The 13,479-nt window shown below is 32.4% G+C and overlaps 1 protein-coding gene across 2 annotated transcripts in view; it reads left to right on the forward strand.

Moving 5' to 3' along the window:
* Positions 1 to 13,479, forward strand: part of Epha3 (EPH receptor A3) — a 359,499-nt gene that overhangs the window by 90,826 nt on the left and 255,194 nt on the right. For both annotated transcript variants that reach the window (XM_058574534.1, XM_046430575.2), the window contains exon 3: positions 1,768 to 2,428. In XM_058574534.1, the coding sequence (XP_058430517.1) occupies positions 1,768 to 2,428 (661 nt within the window). The remainder of the gene's footprint in view (positions 1 to 1,767; positions 2,429 to 13,479) is intronic.

Consider the following 13,479-nt stretch of genomic DNA (forward strand, 5'->3'; position numbering starts at 1 on the left):
GTTGTTTTACTTTCATAAATGGTTTATACATATATAAAAAGAATAAATCAAATTTTACTTATTTTCCAAATGCTTAAATTTTTCTACTGCATTTTATGGTAAATATGAAGAGGTCAAAATTTGGCAAGTACACATAAAATTAAACTAACATTAGTACATATTGAATCAAATTTGAAATGAAGAGCATAGTTAATAAGAGCTGTATAATAGAGAATTATTTTCTATGAATGGCATGGATATGGAATGCAAAGAGAAGAAAGCATAGTTCAGTGAAGTTGTACCATAAAAAAGAGAATAAAGGACAAAGGATCCAACATAGCTCCCCCAAACAATAACAGAGTTACTGACAAGAACATAGGATTGACAAAAGTGGAACTTATTATTTACTCAATTTACTCAAACTTTTAGAAAAATTAACATATTGGTTGGGATCATTTTTGTTTTTTAAGAAGTGCAGATGCTAATATAAAGAGGTGGTGGGGAGCCATAGAAAACTCAAATGGCAAAAGACATTATTTCCTGGAAGCAGTAGGCAAAATAAGACATGGCCAAAAGAAAATGTAGACACAAAGATAATAGTTGAAAACAACTGGTATAAAAGTGTTTGGACCATAAGTAACATATAAAACTACTATGCTAAATTAAAAGCTTCTCAAAAATCTGTCATAAGGATCCCAAAAAGCACTCCTTGGCTGTTTTGAAATCCTGAAACTTTTAATGTCTTTTTACAGTGAGAAAAGAGTATAATTTTAACTACTGCAACAATAGTAACCAAACCAAATTAGGTTTCTTGACTATGTAAATGTTCAATGTGGGTAAAGTTCATTAAGAATTGACATATTCACTACACTGTGTTTTCAGTTTTTCATGCAGAGAAATGAGGCATATTTATAACTTGACTTTAAGTTTTCTTTTAGTTCCCCAACATGGACACATTGGAATGATTGAATACCTTTAAAAATGTCATGCATGAAGATACGCAGTAATGACATAATTTAGATTCACTTCATTTTTCCATACATCAAAGTTTACCACAACCTTGCCCATACTGGGAGAAGATTAATAATAATGAACATTTTTGTTTGTGTGTGTGTGTGTGTGTGTGTGTGTGTGTGTGTGTTTGTATTGGGGATTGAACCCAGAGGTGCTTTACTTATGAGCCATCTCCCCAGCCCTTTATATTTTTAATTTTAAGACAAGTTCTCACTAAGTATCTTAGAGTATGACTAAATTGCCAAGGCTGGCCTTGAACTTGTGATCTTCCTGCCTCAGCTTCCAGAGTCACTGGGATTACAGGCATGTGCCACAGGGCTGGGGTAAAAATGATGGACTTTTGTAAGATGTATTTTCCATACTTTTTTTTGAACAGAAAAACAAACAAAAGCAAAAATATACAACAAAACCGTAAACCATAACATAATGTCACTGTAGACAATTCATTTTGAGGTTTTGATCCTGAATGTTTGGCTAGGCTCCATCAATTGCTAAGTGACTTTTTCCTGAATATCCAACAAAGTGCAGTGCAATTCAAGTGTGTTCATCCAAATTACAAATTACTTGTGTCACTGAATTCATAGAACCTTGTAAATTATAAAAAAATACAAACTAGACAGTTATGGAATTGCTCTACATCAATTAAAATAAGCAATATAGAAGGGTCTGCTGATTTTCTCTAGTTCCTGTGATGTCTTTGAGAGCTGGTCTTGCATTTATTATTCATTATGCTTAGTTCATTAACTCTGCCTATCTTTTTCTTTGATTCTTTAGTGGGAAGAGATAAGTGGTGTTGATGAACATTACACACCCATCAGGACTTATCAGGTGTGCAATGTCATGGATCATAGCCAAAATAATTGGCTGAGGACAAACTGGGTCCCCAGGAACTCAGCTCAGAAGATCTATGTGGAGCTCAAGTTCACTCTTCGGGACTGCAATAGCATTCCACTGGTTTTAGGAACCTGCAAGGAGACTTTCAACCTGTACTACATGGAGTCTGATGATGATCATGGGGTCAAATTCCGAGAGCATCAATTTACAAAGATTGACACCATTGCAGCTGACGAAAGTTTCACACAGATGGATCTTGGGGATCGTATTCTTAAACTCAACACTGAGATTAGAGAAGTAGGTCCTGTCAACAAAAAGGGATTTTACCTGGCTTTTCAAGATGTTGGTGCTTGTGTTGCCTTGGTCTCTGTGAGAGTGTACTTCAAAAAGTGCCCATTCACAGTGAAGAATCTGGCTATGTTTCCAGACACAGTACCTATGGACTCCCAGTCTCTGGTGGAGGTTAGAGGTTCTTGTGTCAACAATTCTAAGGAGGAAGACCCTCCCAGGATGTACTGCAGTACTGAAGGCGAGTGGCTTGTGCCCATTGGCAAGTGCTCCTGCAACGCTGGTTATGAAGAAAGAGGTTTCATGTGTCAAGGTAAGAGCCTTCCTTCTCTTTCCCTCATGATGGTATTTCTTACCTGTGAGTTCATTGAAACATAGCAAGAGGAAATGAACCCAGTCTGTGTTCACTTGCCAGCAAAACATGAGTAGAGTCTATTTAAAGACTAAGATATATCTATCTGTATATATATCTTGATGTGTATATTCCTAGTTTGTGCAGAAATATTAATGTGTTTGATTATATGGTGCTGGCCTATACCCCCTAGGGATGTCCTATGTTATATTAAAGTTTTTGGTATTTGATGATGTATGGTAGTCTAACTCTGTACCAATTAAAAGAAAAAAGCTTTGTCTTTTAGGCAACAAAATTAGATATACTGAGGACTATATTTATACTTATTAATCTCATAGCAAAACTATTTAATCACAATAAAATATGTGTTTTTTTCTAGTGACATATTGCTATCAAATAGGTATTTATATCATTATTGCTGTAAGGAAAATTATTTATATTTAAAAATCTAGGGCTGATTCAATAGTATTTGATGCACAATTTTTATTTTTAGTTGAGGTATAATTTTTAAAAGTTTATTTTGCTCCATTATTTGTCCTTTTTTATTGCCTAGCATAATATATGTGTCTCTCCACAGTTGCAATGCATATTTAATATTTACTATAGTACTAGAGAAGCTGAACTCTATCATCAGATTTGATTTTATTAAAAATAAGTTTCTACTTGATGTAAAATAAAAGTTCTTTTTTATGCAAAACTATATGTATCAAATGTGATATAGCAAATCATAAATTTCAAAACTAGACCTTTATCATTAGGCAAGATTTTAGGCTTGAACATGCTGAAAACATTATTTGTATTTTAAATGTATAAATATAGAAGAGAACCTTAATACATAGCTTTTGGAATCTTGCTATTTTAATACTTTGTATTTCAATTTGTTAAGGGAATAGAGTTTAATAGTTGTGTCAAGGTCATGGCCATTCAGTAAGTCACTTTTCTCAAGGCCATGTCAAAGAGGAAGAATATATTTGATATATAACTTCTCCTATTTCAAATGCAAACAGAACATAGCATAGAACTATGGACATGATTTGTAGGAATGAATTAAATCAACAAATGGCACACTCATGCCTCACACTTCTCATTTAATTCATCATTAATACATTGTTAATAAATTGATTTCAAAGGTTTTAAAATTGAAACAACATAGTAGCTACTACTTGCTTATATTCATAAACATTTATACTACACTTTGAATTGTATTTTTTCAATGATGCATTTACTTGTGTTATACGCTATTTATGAGATTAATTTTAAAAAATAAAATCACGAAGACTTACTTCAAAAGCAATTGGAAAGTTGTACAAACAAATATTTAATACATAACTACTTCATTTTATGTAATTTACGGAGAATTCAAATATATATTTTTTCATTCCTTAAGTAATCCCTTGCTAGATGCCAGCACTGCACTGATTGCCAATTAATGTCAATAAGCTACCTCATTTATTTCCAAAGTTAACCTATCAGGGACATACTATGACTATCTCCACTTTAACATGAAAACAAAAGTGTGAGAGGTTTATCATCTTGCCTTTCATGTGTAAGTTTATCCTGGAGTTGAGATGAAACCAGGCATCTTGGCTCCAAAGGCTTCAGTCTCACATTACCCACATGCTTCCTAAGATTCAGTCTCATGGTGGAAGAGGAAACCCCACAAGCACAAGTTTGAAGTGTAAGGAGGCCACTAAAATTTGTCACAAAATAGCCAAGAAATCTGTTAATATAACCTTATCTAAGTCACATCTTTTTGCTTTTTAGATTTTTTTTAAGAAGGAGCAATTACCAGCCAAAAGATCATTTGAGGGGAAGATTAAGCTTAGACTAGGGTGATATCAAGTAAATTCTGAATATGTGGATTGTCCAGCATCTTATGCAAAACATCCTAGTAAATTTAATTGAATCAGTATTTCTTACTGTCTGTATCTACAAAGTAATCAAAAGCCAGACACAGGAGAAATATAGATGAATAAGTCATTGTATCTATATTTAAAGAGATCACAATCTGGTATGAAAGACAGTTACATAAATTAATAATTTTAATGCTAGACAGACCAATAAATCTTCTGCAAGAGGTACAATATGCCTTGTCATTGTAGCAGAAAAAAACAATTCTCAGGATTTCAAAATTAATCATGGGAATTGATAATTAATTATGGGAAGCTCCTGAGTTAAGAATTTTGGACTCTTTTTGTTATTGCTCTCAGAAAGTTTTAATGTAGAAAAGGTTAACCATCTTATACAACTTACACATTATAGAGGTAAAATATACAATGAGATTTACAATTTGCTTATTAAATCATTATCTTAAAAATCTCAAAATGAATTGAGGTCCAATCAGATTGCTGTCTTCTGAGTTTGTGCCATAGAAACATCTTAAAGACAATAAAAACTTCATTTCTAGGTTATCTTCTCAGTTTAATAACAAAATATTATGAATTCTAATCTAGACAGGTAATTGGGACAGTTAAATTTCAGTAAACTGAATGAAGAAAATGTGACAATTTCTACTTGACAAGAATAAAACACATTGATAAAAAAAAATTGTTCAACAATACATCTGTCAGTTTTAGAAAAATAAATATAAACAAAGCTAGCTTTCTGCAATGCCAGAATTCTAAACATGGAATCATATATCTGCTCTGTATAATGTGAACTTTCATAGCAGGCCAGTATTCCTGAAATAAGAAAAAAATATTAGAAAGTATCCATTGACTGTATATCTAAATGTTCAATATTTATTCATTAAGTCCCTGATATAGGCTAAGTCCTGTATTGATAATTAGAAAGAAAACAATGAATACTGTCAATGATAAATTAGTTGGGTTTTTAATTCAAAAATGTGTATGGGTGTTTGTGTTTAAAAATATGTTGGTCTCTGTACCTGAAGAATAGATTTTAAACTGATGTGTTAAGCAAAGCTAAGTTAATAATGGTTTAAGCTGGAAAACAAGCTACTACCATTATTGGGATAGGAAGTATTAGAATAGGAGTTGATGAGTTATGAAAATTTAAATTTTGTATATAACATGCTTTATTATGTTACTGGTTTTTCTTTTTGTTTTTGTTGTATGGTAAGGGAAGACAGCCACAGTAAGCCAAGAGTAGGAAATGGTACACCTTTCTTTCAAAGAATGTTTATAGGGAGAAAGTAAACGGGGGGAGAGAATCATTCAGGAATTGCATGCCAAGAAAACTGCAAACAGGGAAAAAGTTAACTCCAGAAAGATGAAGATTACTTATTAAAGTAATTTTGGCAAACTAGAAATGTACGTGAAAAATAATTTAATGAACTTAAACTGATAAGGAGTAATGTGAAGTTTAATAAGAAAGGTAAAAAAAATGTATCAGACTGTGTTTGCTAGAAGTTTCTCTAATATATCATTTGTAAGTACAGCTTCTGTTTAAGTAAGTCATTTCTCATATTTAACAAAAGATGAAAGTGTGGCATCTCTTTTGATTTACCACGTGTATAGCTTAAACCTTATTTGAGCCATGTTCCTTAGGTCTGGATCTTGCAGGATGGTAACAGTGTGGTCAATAACAAGTTAAGTAGTTATTAGAGGAAGTCAATAAAATTCTTTTAAAAAATATTGAAATTTTTAAATATTAAGTGACTTAGTAAACCTAAATTATCTGCCATTTGCTTTCAGTCACTGACAATCAAGATTTTACTTGATTATTTCACCCTTCCCATATCTTAGACACCAGCATAACTCTATTAGTTTTCTCTTTTTAAGATTGAAAAAAGTGTAGGGAAATTTTGCATTAATTCCAAGGGAACAACTTGATCCTTTTTTTTTTTTTCCTTATTCTGTTTTATTCCGGCTAATGAATTATGTTATCTGCTTCAGTTTAGTTTGTGAAGAAGGAATGAGAATGCTAATGGCTTTTTATATACCCAATTAATTACATTTGAGGCAGATAGCAGGAGGTTACTATAAATATTCCTGCTTATACAAGCTTTGTTTAGACTCAGTGCACCAAATACCTTATTAATGTCACTGAAGAATCTGTTGCTGTGTGCTTTATCTCTCTACATTCATTGTGGAATGCTAACTTTATTCCTTGTTCTTTTACTTTAGGAGCTTAATAGAAAAGTGTGTTTTGGTACGATGTAGGGAGACATCTAAACTTCTTGATGACTGTCCAAAATTATGTTTGGTTTACTCATGACTTTTGATACCACCATCTCTCTCTACTCACCTCTCTGTCAGTTCAGAAACTCTTAAAGCAGTTGTCAAGTTTTCCATAACAGAATGGTTTAAGGATTCTTCTTGCTTTGACAAAGAAGCTAGAGAAAAGTAGATTATTCTCAGCACCTACTGAGTACTGAGTCTGCATGAATGATCACTGGTATCCTTGTGTTGCTTTCCCTAGCTGTGAGCAAAAGGACCTGAAAACAACTTGGAGGAGGTCAAGTTTACATTGCCTCACTGTTTCAGAGATTCAGTCCATGGGAGGGGGCGGGCAGACTCCACTGTCTTAGGTCTGAAGTGAAAAAAGAACATCAAAGTGGAAGGGCATGGTGGAAGACAGCTGCTCAGGACATGATCACCAGAAAGCAGAGAGAAAGTCCAGGGTGCCTGGGACAAAATATAAACCCCTAAGGCACAGCCCCTGTGACCTTATTCCTCCAGCCCTACCCTACTTCCTTACAGTTGTCACCCAGTTAATTCATTCAAGTGGACTTCATTGATTAAGATATCATAATCTGTCATTTCACCTGAACATTTTTGTCTTGTCTCACACATGAGCTTCCTGAGAACAGCTCATTTTTAAACCATAAAACCCTCTAGTTCTGCAAGATGTTCATATGTTTGAATGAATTCAGCACTTCCTTCCATTTGTTGCCAGAGTGTAAATTCCTTGAGGGAAAAGACCACTACTATCCATCTTAGGAACATTGTGCCTAGAACCTAGAAGACTAATTGACTAAGTTTTCAATTAGATCCTTATTCAATAAAAAATTTCTATGAGACTTCTATACTAACTATATATTTTTGGAGTGCCCATCCTAGTTTAAACAGTTATATTATTTATCTTTAAATTCCTTAGGCTATTGAGAAAGACCTGAAATAAAGATGTAAGTTTTATGTGATTTGAAAGGAACATATTTGACTATTAGGTTACATTTAATTGCAACAGTAAAGTACAGATTCATATGAACTCTCATTAATGAATAGTTGAAGTAAAGGAATAACAATACTTTAAAAGTAGCTTGAAGGATACATTTTTCTCTTTTAGGAAGTTATGATAAAAGTTATTTTTTCTGCCTTACAAAAATCAATTATGAATAACCATACATATAATATAGCAAAGATCTGTTTTTGGAAATGCAGAAATATTTGACATTCTTTTCCCTTAAATCTACACAGCTAATACTGAAAGCACTGAAAGCACTGACTCATTCTTTAAAGACTGCACTGAGATATAAAAATGTTACTTAAAACTTAAGGTTTCTGACTTTTAATTTTAATTTCCCTCAGTTTACAAAGACAGCTCTCCATTTCCACGTTTGCTTTAGCAGTTATACACCCATGATTTTTCTAACATCATATTGATTTTAATAAAAACATACCATTGGTAAGTAATAATAAAGAGGACTTTCAAATGGCAAACAGATGCATTGTGTCAATCAGAAGCACCATTGAAGTGTGTTACCTCTTCCTTTCTTTACAATCTGAGTTTAAACACTTATATATGACAAAATCACTCATTAAGTTTTGTGAGTTTTTTTTCCTTACATTAGCTCTTAAAGAACTTAAGAGTGAGAAAATATCTTTAATAAGTTTATAGACATATATTGATTATTCATTCTTTGAAACAGAATTTTTTTTGAAGAAACTTCATAGTCTAATCAATCATGATTGCTAGTCTTCTATTATTTTATTGTTAGCTTTTCTCTTTCTACTTCTAAATAGCAGTTATTCTAGTATTTGAATCATTTTCTTTTATTTTTCATATCATGGGTATTTTCCACTGATTTTTTAAAAGTGTCCTTGAATTCATAGATAGACATATTCAATAAGACTCTCAGGTTAAAACTGACTTAAGAAAATATATTTTAGGAAACATATGTCTATAAAGAAATTTTTAAAATGCTATATTTATAAAACATTAAACCCATATTGTTTCACACTATATTGATGTTTCAATATTTATCATACAAAAATCTAGGATAGATTGTCGGAGGGGATACATAAATAATATCCTTGCCTCTTGAGTTGAAGAAATCATGTGACTCAGAAATACATACACAAATATCGACAATATCTGTTGAACCATTGTACTTGACTCTGTGTAGAAACGACTACATCTATTTGCTTTATTTTAGGTACTTTACTAAGTACACTTAAGAATCACCTAGATAATATAAAGATAGTGGAGAAACAGAGTAAATGGCATGAAGTACATGCCAATATGCTTGTATGAATTACTATATGATATTACTGAAAATCTTTAGTCAAATCATATCAGTGCACTATCTTTACAGTAATTGAAGTAAAAACTCCTTCAAGTATAAAAAGAAAGGCATAGTAACAGAATGTATTTGCTTTGTGAATTTAACTATCATAGTTTATTTTTGAGTATTTGTATAAAAATAAAGATTATACATTTAAACCATGGATTTGCATGTTTCTGGTACTAGAAAGAAATATGAATCTTTGTGCTATGATTACTACAAATAAGATTATTTTCAATAGAGACAATTTAATTGCAAACATATTTGGAAGACATATAACCATGGCTTAATTTAGGGAGTAGAACAATTCATCTCTAGCCATTTAAGTACCTCATAATGAATACAAGTAAATTAAATGACCAGCAGTGAACCAATATAAAAATGTTAAAAATCAAAAGCAGTTTTATAAATGTTAGTACCATTTTCCCACGGAATTAGAATTAAATAAGATTTACAGTGTTTTAGTAAAATATGGATTCTTTTATATGATATAATTTTGGTTATATAATTTTACCAATAGAGTGGGAAAAATAGTAAGACATTTCCTCTTTATTTCAGACTGAAAGATGATTTTGAAGGTTATTATTAAAACATTTTCCTAAGGTTCTAACTTAGTTCACAGCTACCTCTTTTCAAATCACTGCAGTGTATCTGCTTTAAGGGTTTCAAATCATCTTTTTATTATAATTATTATTGTTAAGTTACATAAGTCAGGCTTTCAGATGCTTATCTATTTCAGTCTTTCTAATGTGCAAACAGTAATTCAAGTAATTTCTCTATAGCAAATTTGTAGTCTTTAGAAAACATAAATAACTTCTTATTGTGTAGTTTGTCTGGGATACTATCATGATGTATAGATTAGCTTCCCAGGAAAGTACTCACTATGGGAAATTGAAACATGGATATGTAATATCAGTTGCAGAAGGGAAAGTAATTCTGAAAATACTTGAAATAAGTTGTTTTCATCATTGCATTTTCATTTGCATTTCTAAAAGAAAATCAGAACATTGTTTAGCACAATTCTCTCTAAATACCTATTAAATGTCAATTCATCTATAAAATAAATCAAATTTTCCAAGAAAAGACATATTTCAGCCCCATTCCTGGTGAGAGGTAGAGTATTAGTTATGTTGAAAATATAAAAATTACAGATATTTTTCCATCTTAATAAATAATATTTTTAGATAGTTCATGGATGTAGCAGAGTAATTTACCATCAAGCCTGGTTAGACCCTGTAGGAAGTCTTTCAATCTCATTTCTTTAACCTAAAGTATTTTATGTACAAAGTCTTTCTTGCTTTTGATTGATGCATGCCACATTGTTAAAGCATTTTTAAAAAACTTATTACAATCTATGTCTTTTGTGAAGAAAATATCTTTGATTTTTTTAAACTTACACTTTTTCTGTCTAGCCTTTCAAATATCACCCAAGCTTCTGTATTTTAAAATATGAAGAATGCAATGTGAACCTTTTTAGTTTGCATGTAACAAATCTAAAATGAGTTTGATATTTCATTACAAATTCTAAATTATTTATTTATTCGTTTTTAATCAGCCCCTCCCAGAATAAGGGGAATAAGACTGAAAACAAGGTCTTTTCCTAATTGTTGAGGTTCTTGGGCTCTGTGAAATGCATTGGTTACAGGTTCACAGAGACTATTTTTGTCAGTACAGATTCACTGAGCAGTTTCCCACCTCTTGCCTGTGATCTCACCAACTTCTGTCTGTGTTTAGAGTTTTGACAATCCCTTATTAGTTCCAGAGTAGAAATTATAAGAGCTAATAAGGGTTTACTTTACAGCTCTGACAGCTGGCATTGAACTTTAATAGAGAACAATTGTAGAGAGAAGTCTAAGTTTGGATTATATTTGATGAAAGTGTTCTTAAAGTAAAGCCATTTGGAAAGAATCAGATGACTAGAAAGGCTTTGTGTATCCTCTTCTGCTGTAACTTCTCATCTTGCAGGATGGGGACAAAACATCCTGTTGGCAGATAACTCTGTAATCACTTATAGATGCCTCTTTGAGGAAGAGAATCCATGACAGTGAAGAATTATAAACTCTGGTCATGTTCCTACCATTACTCTTGTAATCCTGTACAATATAGCTGTTGATTGCCCTTTTAGAAACATAATCATGTTAAGGACTCCTAATCATAGAGTGGTTCTTGAGAGAAGAACCAGAGATCTGAAGGACGAGTCATAGAGATCAAGAGGCCCATAACTCCTGTAAACCCATGCCATAAGTCAGGCACAGGGTTTTTAAATTATAAAAGAGAAAGAGAGAAAAGGGTTGGGGAAGAGTGGGCAGAAGGAATGAAGAAAGAAGAAAGAAAAGAAAGAATAAAAATAGCTTCAAATATTTAAAACTTGAATGTAAACTACTTTCTGAATGTTCAGCTCAGTGGTCAGGGGCAATGCCACAATGGGGTAGAGGCAAATGCTGTAAATAAGAACAGCTGCAGCTTTTGGTGTGCTACAGGATGAGGGAATAATGCACTTGTATTAATAATGCACTTGTATTATAAGGAATATGTAAAGTTTTTGAAATTCAGGAACAAATATGTGTATATAAATGGTTGGAAAGGGATATTTTCCTTCTCTCATAAATAGTTACTCTAGAGGAAAATCTGTATTTCAGACATTTGGATTCATTTGCTATCTATTTCATGCTGCTGTATTGAAGATGAAATATTTCAATCTGTCAATCAGAATGTTTTATAGCATATAGAATTCATTAATGTATTGAATGGAGAATAGAAGATGCTCATGTTCTTTCTCTCAAGCATCTTGGATTCTGCAGGGGAATATGAATTGAATTTATAATAAGAAACAAACATACTATTTATAAGAAAAAATGTGGAAAGCATCATGAAAGTGTGCTGCTAAAATGTTATGAAGAAGAGATGTAATTCCCTATGGAGTTAATATTTCTTCATCTTCTCATTTTTTTCAGTAAACATTTATGAATGACTTCTGCACAATGCATCCCCTGTAAAGACAGCACTGAACAAAGCAGAACATTGTCTCTGCACTCAAGAAACTTTCAGATTTTAGGGGACATAAATAAAGTTTGATTGAACTTAGGGGCATTCAACTAGTGAGCCACATCCCCAGCCCTCTTCTGTATTTTTTAGAGATAGGGTCTCATTGAGTTGCTTAGTTCCCTTCTGTTGCTTAAGCTGGCTTTAAACGCTCAATCCTCCTGCCTCAGCCTCCTGAGCTGCTGGGATTATAGGCACAATCCCTGTAAGAATAAAAATTTCTTTCTTTTAAGGATAAAAATTCATGTTACACTTTAATGGAGCCTAAATTGGAACCAAGGCTCAAGCATCTTGAGATTATATCTCAGGCTCATTTGTTCTGGATTTTCTTAGAAATTACTGTAACCCATGAAGGCATATTAAGTCCTACTATCTACTTAGATGATTGAAAAGTGACAACTCTGCACATAAAATCAAAATTAAGATTCTTAATCAGGGAGAAGCAATAAATATTGCAAGAATATCCCTATATTCCTATCAAGGTGGATATTTTAAAGCAGTGACCCTATGATCAGTGGCACTTGTGTAATGCAAGAACTGAGAATGTGAACAAACGTGGGAAAGGAGATATAAAAGACAAAGCATTTGGATGTTGTGGGCTTTTCCTTAGGCAATAGAGATAGGTGCTTTGGAGTTAGTTTTTTCTTTTTTAATATACTCTGATGTGGTAACCAGAAATCAGATCTGCTGTTTGATTGCTTTTGTTATGTAATGTAATACTAAAACAAAATTGACAGGTGAATGCTGGGATATTACAGGATATATATATATATATATATATATATATATATATATATATATATATATATATATAATATTAGTATAAAAGTTCCCATACCATAAGTATAGGACGTGTCCTTTGAAAGTTAGAGCAACACCTCAAAATCACCTTCTTCATTCAAATATCACCATTTCTTTCCTCTGGCATGTAACTGAGCCTGGCATTTCATTTGATCCTTCTAGCAACTTATGAGGTAGATAGCATCATACCCAAATTTCACATGAGAAGAAGCTGGATACTAGACAGTTGTCCAGGTCATAGTTAGTCAATGATGAAAAAAAATTTGAAACCCAAACAGAGCAATAGTGTATAACCAACATTCCACATGCCACTTTGGTGGAGAAGGCCAGGAAAATAAGGGACAGGAGAGTTTCCTGTCTGTACCTTTAGAAGTAGCCTATGAAGCTCAAAGCTGAATTTACTTCCAGGATACTGTTGAGGATATTATTCAAACTCCTCACTAGCTCTTTTCTCTGAGACCCATAATGGACATTTACTCCTGGTTTCAATGTCAGTAGTAGTTGTATGTGTTCTATGGGTGACTAGTTTGTTTTTAGTAATTTGATTAACAAAATAATCATGCTTTCATGTTGCCTTCCTTATAAAAGAGCATAGAATGATATGTTTTTATATCTGATATACCTATATGTAGATATGCCCTCACAACATATGTTTAAAACACTAAACTCACATTATTAAAACATTTTTATTTTACATTTA

Source organism: Marmota monax, unplaced genomic scaffold, assembly GCF_021218885.2.
Source record: "Marmota monax isolate L192 unplaced genomic scaffold, Marmota_monax_Labrador192_F-V1.1 WCK01_AAM20220418_F8-fsc00016, whole genome shotgun sequence".
Lineage (NCBI taxonomy): Eukaryota > Metazoa > Chordata > Mammalia > Rodentia > Sciuridae > Marmota > Marmota monax.